This window comes from Acartia tonsa, chromosome 11 (genome assembly GCF_053477335.1).
Source record: "Acartia tonsa isolate MP-2025a chromosome 11, ASM5347733v1, whole genome shotgun sequence".
NCBI lineage: Eukaryota > Metazoa > Arthropoda > Copepoda > Calanoida > Acartiidae > Acartia > Acartia tonsa.
Window position 1 is genome coordinate 30337311 of NC_137270.1, and position 20441 is coordinate 30357751.

Here is a 20441-nt window from a genome sequence, read left to right on the forward strand (position 1 = left end):
AAAGTTTCTCTGCAGCAAGAGCGTGTCGGTTTTAATCGTAAATAAGATTTGTCCTATCAAATTCAAAGCTGTAATGTGGATTCTATAAGATATAATCGTAAGAGTGTATTTATTCTATGATTATTGTCGAAACTTCATGTTAGAATATCTATATTTACGTATTAAAATGTAAGTATCTTTATATGCCGCATCAAATGACTTTGAGCAATTTTATAAATGATAATTTCAAAACTAAAAGAATGATGATTTTAAAAATTTTCAGATTACAAAAATGGAGAAGTTTTCCTTGTTTAGTTTTCTGTTTTGCTTAAAATTTTCAGGTAATTAATCGTTTTTTATCGCTTCGTATTGTAAACAGCTTTCTGCAGATAATAAAATGTACAATGTACATATTTGTACGATTAAAACCAATTTTGTCAGCTTTTAGATAGTACCTAACTGTTACAGGAATCATCATGCAAAGTTTGAAATCGATAGGATAATCTAACTAAAAAAGATATACATTTAGTACTTACGCCCTAATTATAGAAAGGCGTCACTTTTAAAAACTTTTTTACTATTTGACGCCACGCAATTATTATTTCGTTTTATTTTAGAAGTTCTAAATATTGGGTGTTTCAAATGTACAAGTATAGGAGGTTCGAATCCCGCATGTGATGATACATTCACTTATTTTGAAAATACAACAGGTACACAACATTCTTCTAACTTTTCTTCCCACAAATACTTAATATCTACCATTGTAAATATTTCAATTAGAGGAATTTGACTTTTTCCAATCCTGTTTTTGTGGTATAGGATCAATTTTAATCTCCCATAGAAGAAAAGATCAAAATATTTTTGATTGTACCCTCCTGCTCCTACTCTTATGCCCTTCCTTATTGTTGGTCCCAATTTTGATATTTTGTACCCTTTCAACATTTAATCAACAATCCCATGATGATAAAGCATAATTAAGTATAACAAGTCGCATGTCATTAAACACCTTTTAGTCACTTTTTGGGATAGGAAACGTATTAGAATAGTTTATTTCAAAATATCTTTTACTATTTTTTTCCTTCGCTATGTTTAATCCTTGTTTGATTTTATAATATTGTGTGTAGGCATAGAATATGAAGATCCTTGTTGGTCTGGCAGAAAAGACAGGTAGGTAATTTAACAAGAAACTAACTTGGAATATCATTGATCCCATAAATTGTATTGTAAATTACTAATATTCTTTATGAACTATTTATTTTAGATTTCAGGAGTGGTTTAATAAGCAATTCCTAAATTATAAAAATTTGCGCATTCCCTACAACCTCTTCTTGGCCACGAAAACCTTCCTTTATTTTCGATTTTTGAAGAAAACAATTATTTCTAGTCTCTGTAGGGCTATTATATCTTTTACTTATTCTAACCGAACCTATTTGGTAAGCATCAAACACCGCCGTTTTTGACAAAAAAATAATATTTTAACCGCCTAATCAGTGCGTGCACAACAAATTCGCCGGGGGATGTGAAAACATTAGGGGGTGGAAAAAGATAAAGCCATCATGAGTACCCAATTTCAATTTGGAGGGGGTGTTGATTAGGGTGGGTTCATATCGGAATTAGACAAAGCGGGGATATGCAACAGATAAAATTAACCTTTAAAACATTTCTGACCGAAAAAGAATTTTAAAAAATTGAGTTTTAGAACACGACCACTTAAAAATATAATTCATTACTTATTAGTATGCAAAGACGACATTCAAAAAATTTTTTGAATCAGAACTATGGCTTCATGGTGCTCCCTGGAAAGGCCTTGAGGAGCTGAATCAGGAACTTTTGTCCGTTTCAAAATATCTCGTTCCTAGCCTTAGAAATCACTAAAAAACCAAAAATTTTTAAGGTTTATTGAGAATTGTCCAATTTGTAGAGGTTTTTTAGATTTTCTCAGGCTAGGAACGAGATTTTTTGAAACGGACAAAAGTTCCTGACTCAGCTCCTCAAGGCATTTCCAGGGAGCACCATGAAGCCATAGTTCTGATTCAATAAATTTTTGACTCCCATTTACAAATAGCTATACAATTGAATGTCTGGTCGTCAGCGGTTTTAAGACTTAGGATAAATTTTAAATCATCCAGAGGTGTATTATATCTATATAAATTGAGTGCAGATCCCCGCTTTGGCCTCAGAAAAAAAATGTCCAAAATCGACCCACCCTAGTGTTGATGACCAGCAAGGCACGCAACTGAACATAATGATTTAAATTTTCAACATTCGGCTTTTGTAACGTTGGTTTTGGGTTTGAGTTTCGTTGATTTTAAGAAAATAACAGAAATAATTCATCCAATTAAAAGTCTAGAAAAATTTAAAATATCATTAAGCAAAATATTATCGTAAGACGTCTAAAGGTTGGGGTAAAGGGTTGTTTATCCTCATCAAACTTAAAAAACCCTCATTTAACACCCTCAAAAGTTTTAGAAATACATTAGATTACCCCTCTCAAACACTTGAAACCCATCATGTCAGCCCCTCAAAATAAAAAGCTTGGACGTCCCTGAGTGCAGTGTATCAGGGATAAGGGATGGGTAACGTCGGAAAATATTATTCCAGGCCTATTTCAAGCCAAGGCCTAAAAAAACAGTTATGGTGTGGTAGGGTGAAGCGTTTCAACCCTACAACGCGAGTTCGATTCAAAAAAGCCCCTAGCCTTAAGGATTCTATCAATAAAGTACTACAAGTAGTTACTGTTTGAAAGATATATTTGAACTGACTCCACATACAACAATTTAATAGCTTATATACAAAACAGATTACAAATGGGTTAGGTAGAGAAGGGGTGTGGAGAAGATGGGGGGAGCCCCATCCAGGTGAATAGTAGAGGGGTAGGCTCCGGTAGGGGGGTAAGGTAGACGTCCCCCGGAAAAGGGTAGGTTACTGGAACATGTAGAGGGGAGGGGCAACTCCCTCCCGATATCAGCGGTGGATAAGTTGACCGCTTTCTCTGATGATCAAACAATGGCCAAAATGGGCTGGCTAGAATTGTGATAAGCCGGGGATTAACGTCTTGGTGTTATTCGGTAGACACGGAGCATAGCATACTCTAGGAAAGGCCTATCCGTATGCCGACTACCACAATGGGATGGTGCATTAGTTCATTATCAACGCTAATGAAATAGCTGTGTGTGTGTGTGAAGATAAAGTATAGAATAAAATTCAGGTAGCTAGTCTAAAGTAAAAATCGACCTTTTTATAGAACCAATATGGCAATGGCTTCTATTTCAATTATGTTATTATCTGCTCAAAAAAATTTATATTGTTTGAGGGTAAGCTGTTTGCATTTTATTTATGAGTAAAATAAAATTTAAAAATATTTTGTTATCATTGCTTACTAAAATTCAAAGTTGAAAATAAATAAATCAAGTATAAGTGAATAAGTACCTCTGTAACATTCTATCAATTAACTGTTCCATGCCAAGATTAGACATAATTAAATTTTTTCTTCAAAAACTTAATTTTAGGTTTAAAAAAATGATATAAAAAAATGTGAGTACACTTCAGGGGCGTCCAAGCTTTTTATTTTGGCGGGGGTAAAATTTGCTTGGGGGGGGTAATTACCCCCCCTGAAATCTGTTGGCAGGGGTAAAATTTGTTTACCCCCCCCCAAAATTTACCCCCGGGGTAAAATTTTTGGGGACGTAAGTTAAATTTTATCAAAAATTTAGTATTAAAAATGCGCGCAAAGCGCGCAAAAATTTTTTTTGTTAGAGATTTTCTATTTTGGGGGGGTATTTACCCCCCCCAAAATTGTTTGGGGGGGTAAATACCCTCTCCTAAATGGTTGGGGGTGCAGGGTTTAAGTTTTAAATGGGGGGGGGGGTAATCGCCCCATTACCCCCCCCCCTTGGACGCCTATGGTACACTTTTAAACTAGTTTTGTGTTCGTATTCATTTAGGGGGGGTTATCATTTCTGCATAATATTTTAAGATTTAAATGGACCAAATACAACAGTTTCTTTATAAACTACCAAATTAAAATTCTTAGCTACTTACATTCCAAAAAGATAATTCCTCCATTTTTGTTTTTTTCTATAGGTTCCTTTTTGATTGTGTTACTCTAAGCAGATTCAAAAATAAGCTGTTGTGATCAAACATCTTTTGTTTATGTTTTATTATTATTAATTTTAGAAGCAAAAATTTGTTTATGTTTTATAATTTTTCTATGATGCGCACTTTTGGTTTAGAGCAGTAGCCAATAGGAGCCTGCCTCCAATGAAGTCATTTAATTAGGAAATGGTAAAAGTTGCATTATCCCCAGCGAAACCAGGCAGGGACCTAATTTATGGTCAGGTTTCCTATCCCTTATCCCTGGCAGTGTATATGTATATAAGAAATGTTTGAAGTTATGTTGTATGTATGTAAAATGAAATGGATTTTATACTGAGTCTAAGTAATACAATTTCATATATTTCTCTGCATTGTAACACTAGGGAAACACTGATGGGTACATGAAAGATAAATTAATCTTGGGAATAGTTTCTTTTCGTGGCAACGCACCTTAAGGGGAGATTCGTTGTATTTTTTAAATGGTTAGAAAACAGGGGCCAGAAATAGGAGAAAATCTACTGTGAAAAATACGAAGAATCGCCCCTTTAGGTGGGTTGCCACGAAAGGGACTATACCTTTAATCTTCACTATTAATTAATTAATTATGGAGTTGTTAAACTGTACCTTATTGTTACAGGAATCTGCATGATAAGTTTGAAATTTAACTGGCAATACTAATATGCCTAAATTACTGACGGACTGAACGACCTTTCGCTTTAAACAATATGACTTAATATCTTTTTATTTAATTGACACGGGACATTATATTTTCTACTATTGACCTATTCCTTTTTCCTGAGATTTTGTGTTTAGCTACTCTACAAGTTTAAATTACAACTCATCATCTATCTATCTCCATTCATGTACCTATCCTAATTAGGAATATTTAACTAAACTCTCTACTCATGGATTCTAATACATATTAGCCCAAAACCGCATCATAACTAAAGACGTTAGAAATACTGCTGCCACTACTAATTACCAAGCAAAGTTTGGACTTCTAGACAATGGTCATGCATCAAAGAGTTTGTCTGTTGGAGATTTGCCTTCGTAATCATTCACTTTAATATTTATTTATTAGATCACAAAATAACTTTCCCTATGTATCTTTCTATCCATTTATCTATCTATCTTTCTTCCAATCTATCGAAATATCTCTTAATCTATCTGTCAATCTATCTGTCAATTTATCTGTCAATTATCTATCTATCAATCTAACTATCAATCTAGCTATCAAACTATCAATCTGTCTTTCAATATATCTCTCAATTTATCTAACAATCTATCTATCAATTAATTTACCTATCAATCAATCTATCAGTCTATCTATCTGGCAATCTATCTATCAATCTATATGTCAAATATCTGTCAATCTATCTATCAATCTAAATATTAATGTATCTATCAATCCATCTATCAACCCAAATCTATATATTTTTAGGGATGGACTTTTTCCAGCCTCCTCGTGTATAAAAATTTCTGGCTCTTTTAGGGGTTAGTTTTTTAGTAACAAGGATGATTACACCACCATAGTAGCGAAGTTATTTTTCTTGTTGCCCAGGAGCAATAAATATAGTAGATCTAGATCTATAATCAGTAAATTAAACCAATTAGAACACAGTGTAGGAACAATCCGGCCAAGGTTCGAATGGTCACTAATTTTTACATTTCATTTTCATCAGTTTATAATAAAAAGTTGAATTTCTTTGGATAAAGCTTTCAGCAGATTATTTCTCGAATTAATTATATGTGGCTTAACAGAACAAATATTTCTGTAACATAGAAATTTCTTTTAAATTATTTGGATGGCTTGTCGTCTTACTTCTGACATGACCATCTAGAGAATTAAATCTATTCCTGTGACTTTAAATACTAATGAAGGGATCTAAAGGGATAAGACAATGGCCGAATAATTGATGTAAATCTCCAATGATGATACAAAAAAATATCCCTTCTGTATATTAAAATTAGTGGTTGAAACACTAAACTTAATGAATCAACCCATCAAAATTCACTAGTCCTCGAAGTTGTTAAGTAAACGTTATTATAAAACTTTTGGGGCTAGTGTAATGAACAGCCTACTGTCCCCTTTCTCTGCTACTAATGACTATAAAAGTCCTAATATAGAAACATTCATTTGTGATTGTCTGTTTGATGCGGTTGATGAGTCATTTTTTACAGCAGTGTCAAATTGAAACTACTTTTATTCATTATCATATATTATTCAAACATGGAAAAAGTCAGGATTATAGTTTTATTTCAATTTTACAATTTTGATTTCAATATCAAAGGATGGGGGCTGGTTCTTGTGCTCGACTAGGGCTTAAGTGAAAAAATAGTCATTTACAAGATATATTTTTCTGAATGTACAAAAGAAACATAGTTTTGTATTGTTCCTTTTATTACTGGCTAATTAAAGCAATCAATTATACAAACAGAGTTGATTACCAATAAATACACTTTTTATCTCTGCATTATAAACATAGTCATACAGGGTGCTATGCTGGCTATTTTTGGCAGGTATTGTCATTAAATTAAGTTTTTGATTCTGTAAAGGCAAAAAAAATTTGAATATAGGAATAAGTTTTAGCCAACAAGCGAAATATCTAAAATAATATTTGGGAGGCAGATAAAAAGATTATAAATTGGACTAAGTGTTGCCCACTAACGACAGATGAAAATCACGTATTGGTTTCGTGATTCTTTTCGAATTAATTTTGTTGTTGGTATTTACACCAAACATCTGAGTTTTTATTTCAGATTTAAATTTGCTTTTGTTGGGGGAAGGAATTTCTCCCCTTAAATCTTTTTAAAAGCGAAGGGCTGTGCAGGTGCTGTACTTCACATCTCCACTTATCTTTACCCTACGTTGAATAAACATTGCATTTTTTTCAAAAGGTGATTTTTTGATTCTTTTTAAGTTTCTAATTCTAATTTTTTTCTAATTCTTTTTTTTAGATTTAGATGGAAATAAAACAAAGATAGTAATTAGAGGCTGTGGTACTGACAGGTACAAATTTAAACAAAAAATATTTGCTTACTGGGGGACGGGGTGGGGCGGAATGTATGTACATTTTCTTCTGTTCAATAATGTTTGCAAGATGCTTTTTAAAGCACCTCTCTCCTTCCCCCCCACCCCTCAACCTCACTCAATTTAAAAGAGGGATTGGTGGGAAGAGGATGGGCATGTTATACCTAAAATCAAGTAACCGCTAACTATCCCTCCACTTTAAACAGCCTCATTTAGAAATTTGTATAAATCTATAATACAAAGTAGAATGATGTCTGTCCGTCCGTCCGTCTGTCCCTTAAGATCTCGGTAACCACTGAACCTATCGGATTTTACTCTTTAGGGAATATACCTACTGGTCCTGTGGTGGTTTAGGCTATTTTCTTGGGGGATTGAACTCCCCCAACCTCCCAAAAAAATAAAAAAAATACCCCTCCAATTTTTAAAAAAGAATTTTTACGAATTTTGCGAATTCGCCATTTATTCGCGAAAATTTGAGATCCATTCGCTTTTTTTTCGGCTGGGTAGGTAATAGAAGATGTAATTATACCTCTTGGGGAAAAAAAAGCCCCTAGATGCTAGGGGCGAAGTCAATATATTATTATTATACAAAAGACAGGAATAAGGTATAATCAATAAAATAAAATTTTCGGGGCGGATAAGGGGTTCTAAATCTAGCTGGGATAGGAATACAGAAATATCCAGCTAACTATTTTCACTAGTTATTTTCTTTTTCTTATTATTTATTGCCAATTGTAATGAAACTACTCAATAGAAAAGCAATAATAGATACACAATATACAAAAGGATTATTATATAGGACTAAAAGGTTCAATATATACACCATCCATTATTAAAAGTCGATTTATCTCATGCTAAATATTATATTTCTTTACAAATTTGTGCTTTTTCACTAAGCTTAAAATTCAAAAGTAGCATACATTAATCGATTTATATTTACTTGGATATTGCATAATATTTTCGTCCACTCTAATAGAATGTTCCATCCAGCTAGCTGGCTAATATAACAAACCCACTATCCACCCCTTTTACCCCATTGACTACCCTACTGGAGACAAGGACTGACTAATAAATGATGACTAAAGTAGCAACCTAAATTGACGACATAATATCCACGTATAAACATTTAAAAGTTAATAACATGAGAAAGCACAAAAATTTTTTATTTCTGACAAAATTTAAGTTATTTTGCCGTATATGCATTGTTAATTAAGGGAAAAGACATATGAGAAGCTCTTTATAGTGCCTATAAAAAAGGGGATACCTCGGCCAAAAGTTTTTATATTTATCCCCTTTTTTATAGGCACTATTAAGAGCTTTGACAAATGCCTAATAAAAAAACATTTGCATTTTTGAGTGTTAGCTAATACAGCATCACAGTCTAATTATATATTATTCTATTCTATTATCTACTTATTTTGTTAATATTCTTTTCATATGTATAAGTATAGAAATGTATACATATATGTACATGTTCGTTTAATGCATATTTGAGCACTAAATCCCCCCGCCCCCCCCCCCTCTGCCTATTTTTTCTTTTAAAAATGATGAATGAAATGGGGGGTGACCTTGCCCGCCCTTCAACATGCCACCTTTGCGTTTTGTATAAGACTTTATAGGGATGGGGCGGTGGAGACCTGCCACCCTCATTTGTTTGAAAATTAAGGGGGGGGGGGTGGGGGGTTGTGTGGTCCACTCATGCTTTTAAGGAAAGTCACGTATATTGTTCTTATTGTTTAATTCCTATGTTATGTTAATTAATGATCGATTTCAAGGGCGTAGTCAGAATTTTATGATGGGGGGGGGGGGGGCTTAGCAAACTTTATTAGTAAGGCTTACTGTTTTGTACTAACTATTTTAGGTCTAGTAAATAGCAAGTTAGGACTAGGATAATACAATCAATCCATCCAACCGTTTGGGGGATCTTAAGAAACTCATTCAATTACCTATAAGTTTTCCGTGTGTATTTCATGAAAAAACCAATTATATCATACGGTTGTTAACGTATGGATAGTTTACTTTTTTGTACAACGAGATAATATTAACAGTCAGAACAATTACATAGCACATATTGACAGAGAGAGAGGGGACAATGGGCTTTATATTACACTAGTTTCCAAAGTTTATGATAAATCTTTTTTATTCGCTGGCTAAAATACTTTGAGGACTTTTATTAAATTTTGATTGGTTGGTTTATTAAGCTGAGTGTTCAAACGTTTTAATCTATAGAGCAGTTACGCATTTTAGTCAGCTAAAATACACAAAATGAAGAACCTTCAAAACAAAACAAGATTTGTGAGATTTAAATCAATTACAGGAATATGACAAGGAATGATTAAAAAAATTTACCATCGACAGCTGATAAATTTCTTTTGGAAAATACATTGTATTATCTCTATTTCACTGCTATTTAAATTTTTTAATAAAAAATGTGAATATCCTTTTATTTCTTCTTACTTTAAAAAAAATCTCTGCTTTTAGCATGCTGTATTTAAGTATTTAAAGGGATAAGACAATGGCCGATAAATTGATGTTCATTTCTATGATTATACTTAAAATTACCCCTTCTGTACATTACAATTATTGGTTGAAAAGTTTAAACACTATTAGTTCAAAACTAACCAATCAATTTAATTAGATTCCCCAAAGTTGTTAAACCTTGGGGACTAAACAACCTATTGTCCCCTCTCTCTTTTACTACTTATGGACTTAAGTAGAGTCTAAGTGTGACAAAAGTATTAGATACAATACTTCTACAGAAAATGTTAATTGCATTGTAATGAAAAAGAATAACATTTACTTGAGTTTATTGTATAGTGGATATATGTTGTACAGTATCAAAAGCTTCTTTTAAATCAGAATTTAAAATTACAATGCGAACTACTTAATTCTTTAATTTAAATTATATTAATTTAATAAGAAAAATTAACTAGCTCTTTTTTTTGGAGAATAGAATTTAAGTGCTTTCTCTGAAAGTATTTGTAAAGCACTGTAACCCATGTCCCCATCAACCTTTTAATTAATTGAAAATAAGAGGGGAGGGCATATTTCTTCCTAACATAAAAGTGGATATGTGTTGTAAGTATCAAAGGCCTCTTTTAAATCAGAATATAAATTTAAAACCACTAAATTCTTTAATTTAGATTCATCATTAGAATTTAGCTCTAGCTAAACTAATTTAAAAGGAATCATTTTGGGGCAAAATCACCTAGCTAATTTTTGGGGAAGGAAATTTTGGTGCTTTTCCTCGATGTGTTTGTCGAGCATCGAAATAAATTGATAAAAATTGGGGGGAGGGGGGGGGGAGATTAGTCTACTTTCTGTGCCTAATCCATAAGTTCTTCAAGTAAGCAATTAACCTACGAAAATGGCTCGTTAGTCCGACATTTCCGATTTAAGTGCGGACTTTCCCGATGTGAGCACGTCCTACTTAAATCTGACAAAAATGATTATATAAGCACAAAAAAAGGTAAATTGCTGAGACAGAGATTACTAGGGACCCTGTACGAAATACAATAACCTATCTGACATCAAGTCAAACAAACAAAAAAACCTATCCCGTTCTTCTTCTATTCAAATATATTTTGAAAGTGAGCTGGGTTTTGTTCTTATCAAATTACATTAAAGGGAGTGTGAACGTAAAAATTTCTCATCTGATTATCAAATCTTAACATTTACTAAGCACATTTCACTACACTGATCAACCAAAAATGTCCTATTCACAAAAATATCCAGAAATAATGCCTTGATTTTATGGTATTTTGAGAGGGAAAAAGGAAAAAACAGGGAAAATCTGAACGTTTTTGTTTCTTATAATGTTTGTAGGGATATTTAACTTTTCATATATAGTTGAAACAATTTACTTACTGTTAAGGATTTATTTTATGCTATAAAATTGCCAATTCGTTTTTTTATAACGTAGTAATTAGGTAATAAAGACATATTTTAAATTCGTATTATTGACAAAAAAAATACCTCACTGTCTACAAAGGGTTGAATCTCATAGGTTATAAAATAATAATATCCTTTTTTATTGTGTTGAACAATAAATAACCCACTTTGGAGAATTAGTTTACACTTTTATCAGACTGTTTATAAAGAAATATTGCGTCTTTATTATTTACAAATTTGTAATTAAAGGTGGGCGAGAGATGGGCCATTTAAAGTTAATTGGATACTAATAAAAAACCTGTTTCTGGCTTTGTTATTGTATTTGGTTTTCAATAAAAAAATATTGCTTATTTTATCAATTTCTTAGTAACTATACATTGGATTAAAGCAAGGATTATGTTAAAAGTCAGCTTAACTGTTAGGAAAAATCTAGAACTATGTGAAAAAGTTTAATTTTAGCTATAATGGGAGAAAAAAGCAATTTAATGCACATTTTATCTAATACGGAAAATTTCTTCCTTTCCCCATACCTTATAAAAATCGTCGGAAAAAGCCGTTTTTTAAGCAAACTAAAGCGCGTTTTGCTCTATCTGTGAGATATTATGAATGGGATAATGTTAAGATTTGATATTAAGATGAGAAAAATTTACGTTCACAGTCCCTTTAAGGGAAATACACCATGGCAATTCAAAATAAAAATGCACAAAATAGCCAATTCTAGCTTTTATCAATCCTTTGTAAAATTTAACCCCTTATCGTTGTATTTCATGTAGGTTATACTTATTCCTGTGGGAATTCTTAATAAAGTCTTCTTTGAATCTACCTTATTGTCCTGTTTTAAATTATATTATTTATTATTATTTCAGTGGCTCCTCAACTGCAGACACAGAGCTTGTCAGAACTATTTCACAATGCGGATTTTTTCATCTAGACGAAAAGTAAGATCATTAATTAGAGCATTGTATTTTTATATTACTTTTTTTTCTTCTTTTTTAACGTGTTAGATTTATTATTTCAATTCAAAAATACTGTGGCCCGGATCTTCGGCCTCTCGGGGCTCACATAAACGGTTCTAATATTATAATTTTTTTTCAATATCCGCGGAAAGCTGTCTATAATACGATGTCATAAATAACTATTTCTTGTTATAGATATGTGCACGGATGTGTGGAAAGCTGCGACAATATTGATGGATGTAACACAGGTATATACCCACGACTGTAGCGCATCCGCTTGTCGGAAAGGTGATATGTTCGAATCTCGCCCCGACACCGCGTCCTAAATGAAGACGTTAAAAATGGTTTCTACTACTGCTAAGTTAAGTGCGCGACGTTAATAGTAAGAGTAGGGGGAATTCCTTGGCTCAAAACAGGCGCACTTTATTACCATGCACAGTTAGGACTTCTCAGGCAAAAGTTATGCAATCAAAGGGTAGGTTGTCTGTGGTTGTTTAGCCGAATAATCATGCACTTCAGTAGCAAGATTTGATTCAGAGATACACACAAAATAATGATGTTTCTCGTCCTCTAGAGCTGAGGTTATCCAGGTTAACACAGGTATATCAATACACTGCTCCCTGAAACATGTCTTTCAAAAAAACCTCATTAGCTAGGGACACCCGACTTACAAGAGGAAGAAAAATATTCAGACTTATGTTTTAGAAGCGAAGCTACTCTATAATTGTCTTTTTGTTTCAGTCACTCCGTAATGCAATTGGGAAATTGCTATAAAATAGTTGAAAAGTACACATTTTTTTCAAATAAAGAATAACGCTTAATAAACGAGAAAATAAGATAGAGATTGTTTGGTAATATAGAAAAGCTTCACTGTGATAATAAAATTTCTTTTTTTTTCAGGGCAATGGACCAAATCAACAACAGTTTTCACATTAGTTTCATTTTTAACTCTATTATTATAAAAAAAAATATCAACATATTACATATAATTATATACAAAAAATAAATATGCCTTAACAATATTTTTTATTCAAATAATTAAAACAAAAACAATAAAAGGAATCTATTCTACAATTAGTGAAAATATGTAAAAAAAAAAATGTTGCAAAATATTGTCTTTTTTTCAAAAATGAAATTTTAATTTATGACTTTTTCTCTAGATTTAGACCAAGTTGGACTTCACCATTGTAACCATTGTGCTCGATTTCCTAAATAATAAAATATTATTTCAAATAAGTTTTATCAATTTATTTCGAAAAAAAATTCAAAGCAGGCTTAAAATTAAAGTAAAAGAACAGAGGTGGCATGACCCATATGATTATGTAACTTTGCCCAAAGAGTGGGGATCCTGACCAGATTCTATATTGGGTCTTTAAAGTCAGCTGATAGCGTCCGAAACACAGCCGAGTCCCTACAAAAGAACAGAAAGCAAAATAGACCAGTTAATTATACATTTATGGTCCTATCACACAAATGAATTGAAATACAAATATAAATAATTATTATCCAAGATATTATATATATTGATTACTCTAAATAGCGTTACATGTGTAACGTTTAACAGACAGTGTGAGGGATCCTAAGCTTTATAATCTATAACCGTTTCTAGAAAGTCCGTAGGTCCTATTAAAACATGTTGATTTTCTCCTTTTTTGGCTACTACTTATCTGTAATTTGTCAATGTAGTATTGGGGTAGGCCATGCTCTATCAATATTGTATGTGTGTGTGTGTGTGTGTGTACCAAGTAATCATACCTGTAATTTGTCAATGTAGTATTGGGGTAGGCTATGCTCTATCAATATTGTATGTGTGTGTGTGTGTGTGTGTGTACCAAGTAATCATACCTGTAATTTGTCAATGTAGTATTGGGGTAGGCTATGCTCTATCAATATTGTATGTGTGTGTGTATGTGTGTGTTAGGGTGGGTCGATTTTGGACATTTTTTTTCTGAGGCCAAAGCGGGGATCTGCACTCAATTTATATAGATATAATACACCTCTGGATGATTTAAAATTTATCCTAAGTCTTAAGACCGCTGACGACCAGACATTCAATTGTATAGCTATTTGTAAATGGGAGTAAAAAAATTATTTAATCAGAACTATGGCTTCATTGTGCTCCCTGGAAAGGCCTTGAGGAGCTGAGTCAGGAACATTTGTCCGTTTCAAAAAGTCTCGTTCCTAGCCTGAGAAAATCTAAAAAAACTCTGCAAATTGGACAATTCTCAATAAACCTTAAAAAATTGTGGTTTTTTAGTGATTTCTAAGGCTAGGAACGAGATATTTTGAAACGGACAAAAGTTCCTGATTCAGCTCCTCAAGGCCTTTCCAGGGAGCACCATGAAGCCATAGTTCTGATTCAAAAAAAATTTTGAATGTCGTCTTTGCATACTAATAAGTAATGAATTATATTTTTAAGTGGTCGTGTTCTAAAACTCAATTTTTTAAAATTATTTTTCGGTCAGAAATGTTTTTAAGGTTAATTTTATCTGTTGCATATCCCCGCTTTGTCTAATTCCGATATGAACCCGCCCTAGTGTGTGTACCAAGTAATCATACCTGTAATTTGTCAATGTAGTATTGGGGTAGGCTATGCTCTATCAATATTGTATGTGTGTGTGTGTGTGTGTGTACCAAGTAATCATACCTGTAATTTGTCAATGTAGTATTGGGGTAGGCTATGCTCTATCAATATTGTATGTGTGTGTGTGTGTGTGTGTACCAAGTAATCATACCTGTAATTTGTCAATGTAGTATTGGGGTAGGCTATGCTCTATCAATATTGTATGTGTGTGTGTGTGTGTGTGTACCAAGTAATCATACCTGTAATTTGTCAATGTAGTATTGGGGTAGGCTATGCTCTATCAATATTGTATGTGTGTGTGTGTGTGTGTGTACCAAGTAATCATACCTGTAATTTGTCAATGTAGTATTGGGGTAGGCTATGCTCTATCAATATTGTATGTATGTGTGTGTGTGTGTGTACCAAGTAATCATACCTGTAATTTGTCAATGTAGTATTGGGGTAGGCTATGCTCTATCAATATTGTATGTGTGTGTGTGTGTGTGTGTACCAAGTAATCATACCTGTAATTTGTCAATGTAGTATTGGGGTAGGCTATGCTCTATCAATATTGTATGTGTGTGTGTGTGTGTGTATCAAGTAATCATACCTGTAATTTGTCAATGTAGTATTGTGGGTAGGCTATGCTCTATTAATATTGTATGTGTGTGTGTGTGTGTGTGTGTGTGTACCAAGTAATCATACCTGTAATTTGTCAATGTAGTATTGGGGTAGGCTATGCTCTATCAATATTGTATGTGTGTGTACCAAGTAATCATACCTGTAATTTGTCAATGTTGTATTGGGGTAGGCTATGCTCTATCAATATTGTATGTGTGTGTGTGTGTGTACCAAGTAATCATACCTGTAATTTGTCAATGTTGTATTGGGGTAGGCTATGCTCTATCAATATTGTATGTGTGTGTGTATGTGTGTGTGTGTGTACCAAGTAATCATACCTGTAATTTGTCAATGTAGTATTGGGGTAGGCTATGCTCTATCAATGTATGTGTGTGTGTGTGTGTGTGTACCAAATAATCATACCTGTAATTTGTCAATGTAGTATTGGGGTAGGCTATGCTCTTTAGCTCCCTTCAATATCACATCTAGGTACACCTAAAATAAATAACAAGATTAGTTTTCATAAAACAACATTTTGTTTGGAGAACACCGTTTTAGAGACTAATAGATTATGGAAAAACTTAAAAACAAAAATCCTTTTATATTCAGAGAGCCTTAGAGGGTAGATACAGCCTACAGCTGTACGTCAATTGTAAATAATTATTTATTGTCATTTTTATCAATCAAAAGAATATAAAAATGAATTACACATTTCTAAATGTCGTCATGATGGGCATAACTCTGTTTAAATAAATTCGAAAAAAAATTGGGTTCACAAATTTTGTCTAAAAGTCCTCACATTCCATCGTAATGAGTTGCACATGCTTGTGGGCATAGGCATTTTCCCTACTCTTACTATTGATGTCACGCTTCTAATATAGCAGTAGTAGCTACAATTTTTAACAGTATTACTCTGTGTGGTCTAGACTTGCACCCGACAGCAAGCCGACACGTTACCAATGCCGCGGGTTGTACATACCTTGCTTGGCCGTCTGTCCTCCTCTAAAGGTTTGATAAGAAAGTATGTATAGGCTGGTAGCAGGGACCCGTCCTCTAATTCTACCTAAAAAAAAACAAGTATGACAATATCAACATGTCAAGAAACACATAAATATAAAGTAGGGAAAAGAAGGGAAGATATGATCATTGTGTATATAAACCTTAAATAAAATTTTTACTAGCAGCCTAGAATCATATTTTCCTAAAGAATATCCATTTTTACAAAGCTTAACATAGTATAGACGAACATAGTGAATTGTATGTGAGATTCTAATTAGTCATATGAAAATTTCAGAAGTATATCTTTGATAGCAGGTGAGAAAATCTATATTTTCTACAAAAAAATCCATATTTCATCCAGAGCAGTAAATAGAGACTATCTCACATATCAGCTGATTAATTCGAAATTATCCTTTAGTTAACACAGATGGAAGCAAAGAAACGTGAATTGTGGATTATTTTGCTACTAAAATTTAGTTTTAAAAACAAAAAGACAGGCACATTGAGATATAGCACCCAATACACACCTGAACTTCTTTTCTATTATACACCTTGGGAACTCCCTCTTGTTTATCCAGGGTGTTTAGGTGCTCCATATTAAGCTCCCAGAGCACACCCCACACATGGGAGTTCTGAACGTCCAGGACAGTGGCTGCGGCTCCCTTCCATCTCTTAAAACAAAACAAGAAAAAGATACCATTAGAGCGAGGCTTTTCTACAATTAGAGTATGTAACGGATAGCTTGTATAGTTAATTTAATTATGTTAGAATTGATTTCAAAGTCCAAAAATTGTAAGTATGTTCTTTAAGAGTATTTAGAAATTTTGCAACATATTTAGACTTATAAATTAATATTCTGCTTGTCAAGTTCTTACACATTAAAAGTGTTGATGTTTGCTTGTCCTAATGTATGATTTGCTCTTATTGATATTGTCATTCTTATTTAATTGTATGTTTATTAGAACAAATTAATATCTACTTGTTTAGTATCTTTAAAAAAGATATAAAGGGAAAGAAAAAAAAAGCCATATATATCATGCCAGAGTTAGGTAAACAAAGAAATAAGGGATACTGTGGTAATACGGCAGCAGACGGACGGGTAGTTTACAGAGTTGCTATGCAGTGGCTTATCAAGTCAAGCCTTCTGCACTAATCCTATTATATCACCATTCACCTCATGACCGCAGATGACCCCGTCGCGCAGCGGTCAGATTGGACTGGCTAAATAGGGGAGGGGCACGGACACTTAGCAACCCCGTGCCCCTCAGGCAACTATACAACCGGGAGATGGTGCCTTCCCTTTTACTACAGCTTACCCCACAGATGTCTACCGCCGCGGGCTACGCCCTTGTCTCCCACACCCCCTTCAAACCTAACTTATTGTTATAATTTATTTTGTATATATATAGTAACCACCCATTGTAAATGTATTCAGTTAAATATAATTTCTGTATGAGTAAATCCTGCTAGTTTGTTTTGGTAGAATACTTCAAGGCTAGGGGCTCGTTGGATTCGAACTCGCAACCGGTGAGCTGAAACGCTTCGGCTTACCACAATACTACACAACCAAATATAATTACCTTGGAAAAATAATTGAAGTCTAATTGATGGTCTGCAAGTTTTGCTATACTCTTAAACCTTAAATAACAAGTACAATTATGAATTTGTACATATGTGCCGCAGCCAGTTTTGCTATACTCTAAAACATTAGATAACAAGCATTATTATGTGCATAAGAAGCGCAGTAAGTTATGCTTAATTCTGATGTCACGGTATGTAATGATTTTTGTGCTTTTAAACCTTAAGTAACAAGTACAATAATGTGCAAAAGTAGCGCAACCAGTTTTGCTATGCTCAAAAAACAAAAAGTAGCGCAGTAATTTTATATTTATCCTCTCAACATTACAACCCAACATCACAAGGAATATGTCCATATGTAGCGCAGCTAGTTTTTACTATGCTCTCACTCTCACCAAAAATTTTTGAGGAGAAACATTTCCATAGTTTAGCAATGAGTAGCATTAAATTTTGCTTTGCTTTATTACAATACCCACCAAATAGAACTAAAATATCTAATTCACAAAATGTATCTCAGCTGAGATAAAAAGTAATATAACTATTTAGGATAATTTTGTCTGTAAGTAGCGTAATTTAAACAAATCTTTTATGGCATTTTGAAAAATAATAAATGCATAACAATAGATGTATAACCCAGACAACTGCCTGGCCCAAGTGGTGGGGACAATTATCGTCTGCTAGCTTTCTTTTCTTTTGTAGCGACTTTGCTAAGTTTATATTTCAGACGCCATTGGCTAATGTTCAAAGACCCAATTGAAAGTCGGCACAGGGTCCCCATGTGGGAAGAGTCACATATAGTTTGTGCCCCTTCTATACTTTTACTTTGAATACAAATACACTGGTATTTATATCATGTCTCTACTATTTATTCTATTTTATACCTGGCAGAAGGATTATTGATCCGGATCCTTTCACTGGACAGATTAGATCCAAAGGCAAAGTAGAGAAAAGTATCTCCTTGTTCAGGCGTCATTCTTGATCCGTAATTCCTGAACAATAATTAATAATTATGGATGACAAAAATGCGCGAATTTCCTTCAAATGCCGCTGTGTTTTTTTTTTGTTTTTTTTTGCAGATAACTGGAACAATTAGATCAGAAGTAGAAATATTAGAAAAGTGTCATTCTTGTTCCGTAATTCTTGAAATGACAATATCCATAAAAGCGAAGTTTAACAAATCAGATATTATTTCAGTCTAATGATTTCTTGGACGTTCTTGCTTTCAGTACTAAGATTTTCAATTCTATTTATGATTTTCATCAATTGACAGTAGCGCATATGGTATAGTCTCATATGGGTTGAATACCGTGGATTGAATCCCGTGTGGGCTGAATTCCATTGGGTTGAATCCCGCTGGGCTGAATTCCTTAGGTTGAATCCCGTGTGGGCTGAATTCCAATGGAACCATATTTATCATACACAATTTATGTTTCAAAATATTAATACTTTAAAATCCTACAAAAGGAAAAAAAATCAAGGATAACAAGTCTTCCCATATTAAGGAATCGTCAATTTAAATATTAATCCGTTACGGATGAATGTACGAACCAAACCTAATTATAGAAAAGTTAGCTAAGCTCTTTAATAAAGTTGTAAAAATAACTAAAATTAACATTTTTCATTTAAACAACATATTCAAAAAAAATTTGAAGAAAAAAGTGTTAAAATCACCTTTTAGGTATGAATCTAGTAAAAACAGCTAATAACATTATATCCTTCTATCATTTTATGGAGAAAAAAATACTGTATGAGTAACTGGTATGTAAAAGTGAATAAGACTAAGAGTAACTAACAATAACAAAAATGTTTTGAAAATCAGCTGATTTTAAATCCCACTAGCAGAAAAGCGACTTTCCCTTTTGGATTAAAACTTGATTTGATAAGGAATGAAAGGACTTCATTTTACAATAAACTTATCACTAGCAGGTGCCCCCCTAGACTCTAGGAAATTAATAAATTAGGTAAAATATGCCTTAGACCTTTATATAAAGCTTCCATTGGTTCATTATTTAGTAAGATCCTAAGGGACAAACAAAAAGCTTACAAATTCTTTAGGTCTTTACATGAGGGATATTAATCACATCTACCAAAAGTAAATTGATATAACTATCCTATTCATCTGATATGGGGAATAACGATTCTTAGGAGAATAAGGTACAATATCTTAAGCGAAGCATCACTACAATTAAGTTATAGAAATGTAAGTATGTTCTTGTACTTATCCTGCATTTAAGTAATTTTGCAACAAATTTATATTAATTTTTTAGACTTATAAATTGATATTCTACTATAATTTTTGTTTGTTTTTCCGTCTGACTTTACGAATGTTATCACCGTGGTTGTCTTACACTTTTGTGCAGGGCTCGATATCCGCGATTCGGCTAACTTTAAGCTTTAGGGAGGAAATCATTCTTTTACAATTTAAAAATTCAACAGGGAGTCTAAACCTGACCCAAATATGGCAATCTCTGTTTTCAAAAAAAAATTCAAAGCATACAAACGGGTTAAAATTTGAGACTTAGTCGCGGCGGACGTGCGGCTGCCTAGCCTTGCTTGTAGGTATTGTAATGATTTGAAACTTACCAAAGTAGCGCAGCAATAGCGTAGCACGACAGAGAAATTATCACTTGAACTGAAGTAGTTAGTGTAAAACTCATTTATAATTTATAGGCTAGTAACAATCTTTGCATAAAAATATTGAGTCACCCAAAGACATGTGATAACTGAC

At 33.2% G+C, this 20441-nt stretch overlaps 2 protein-coding genes across 3 annotated transcripts; one reads left to right on the forward strand and one right to left on the reverse strand.

Moving 5' to 3' along the window:
* Positions 1-266: 266 nt before the first annotated feature.
* On the forward strand, positions 267-12974 carry LOC145332948 (uncharacterized). Its single transcript, XM_080178064.1, has 8 exons — positions 267-320; positions 597-689; positions 1104-1146; positions 5516-5568; positions 7033-7084; positions 11863-11934; positions 12148-12200; positions 12853-12974. Exons 1-8 carry the CDS (start codon positions 272-274, stop codon positions 12912-12914), a joined length of 477 nt encoding a protein of 158 aa, XP_080034190.1. The 5' UTR covers positions 267-271; the 3' UTR covers positions 12915-12974.
* Positions 12889-20441, reverse strand: LOC145332946 (gamma-glutamylcyclotransferase-like). 2 transcript variants are annotated; one of them, XM_080178062.1, is made up of 7 exons: positions 20297-20441; positions 18595-18702; positions 17716-17773; positions 16663-16806; positions 16116-16199; positions 15560-15631; positions 12889-13160 (listed from the first exon to the last, which is right to left on the reverse strand). In XM_080178062.1, exons 1-7 carry the CDS (start codon positions 20368-20370, stop codon positions 13095-13097), a joined length of 606 nt encoding a protein of 201 aa, XP_080034188.1. In that variant the 5' UTR covers positions 20371-20441; the 3' UTR covers positions 12889-13094. The 2 variants fall into 2 exon arrangements, with proteins under 2 accessions (XP_080034188.1, XP_080034189.1); XM_080178063.1 differs by lacking the exon at positions 20297-20441 and adding an exon at positions 19385-19574.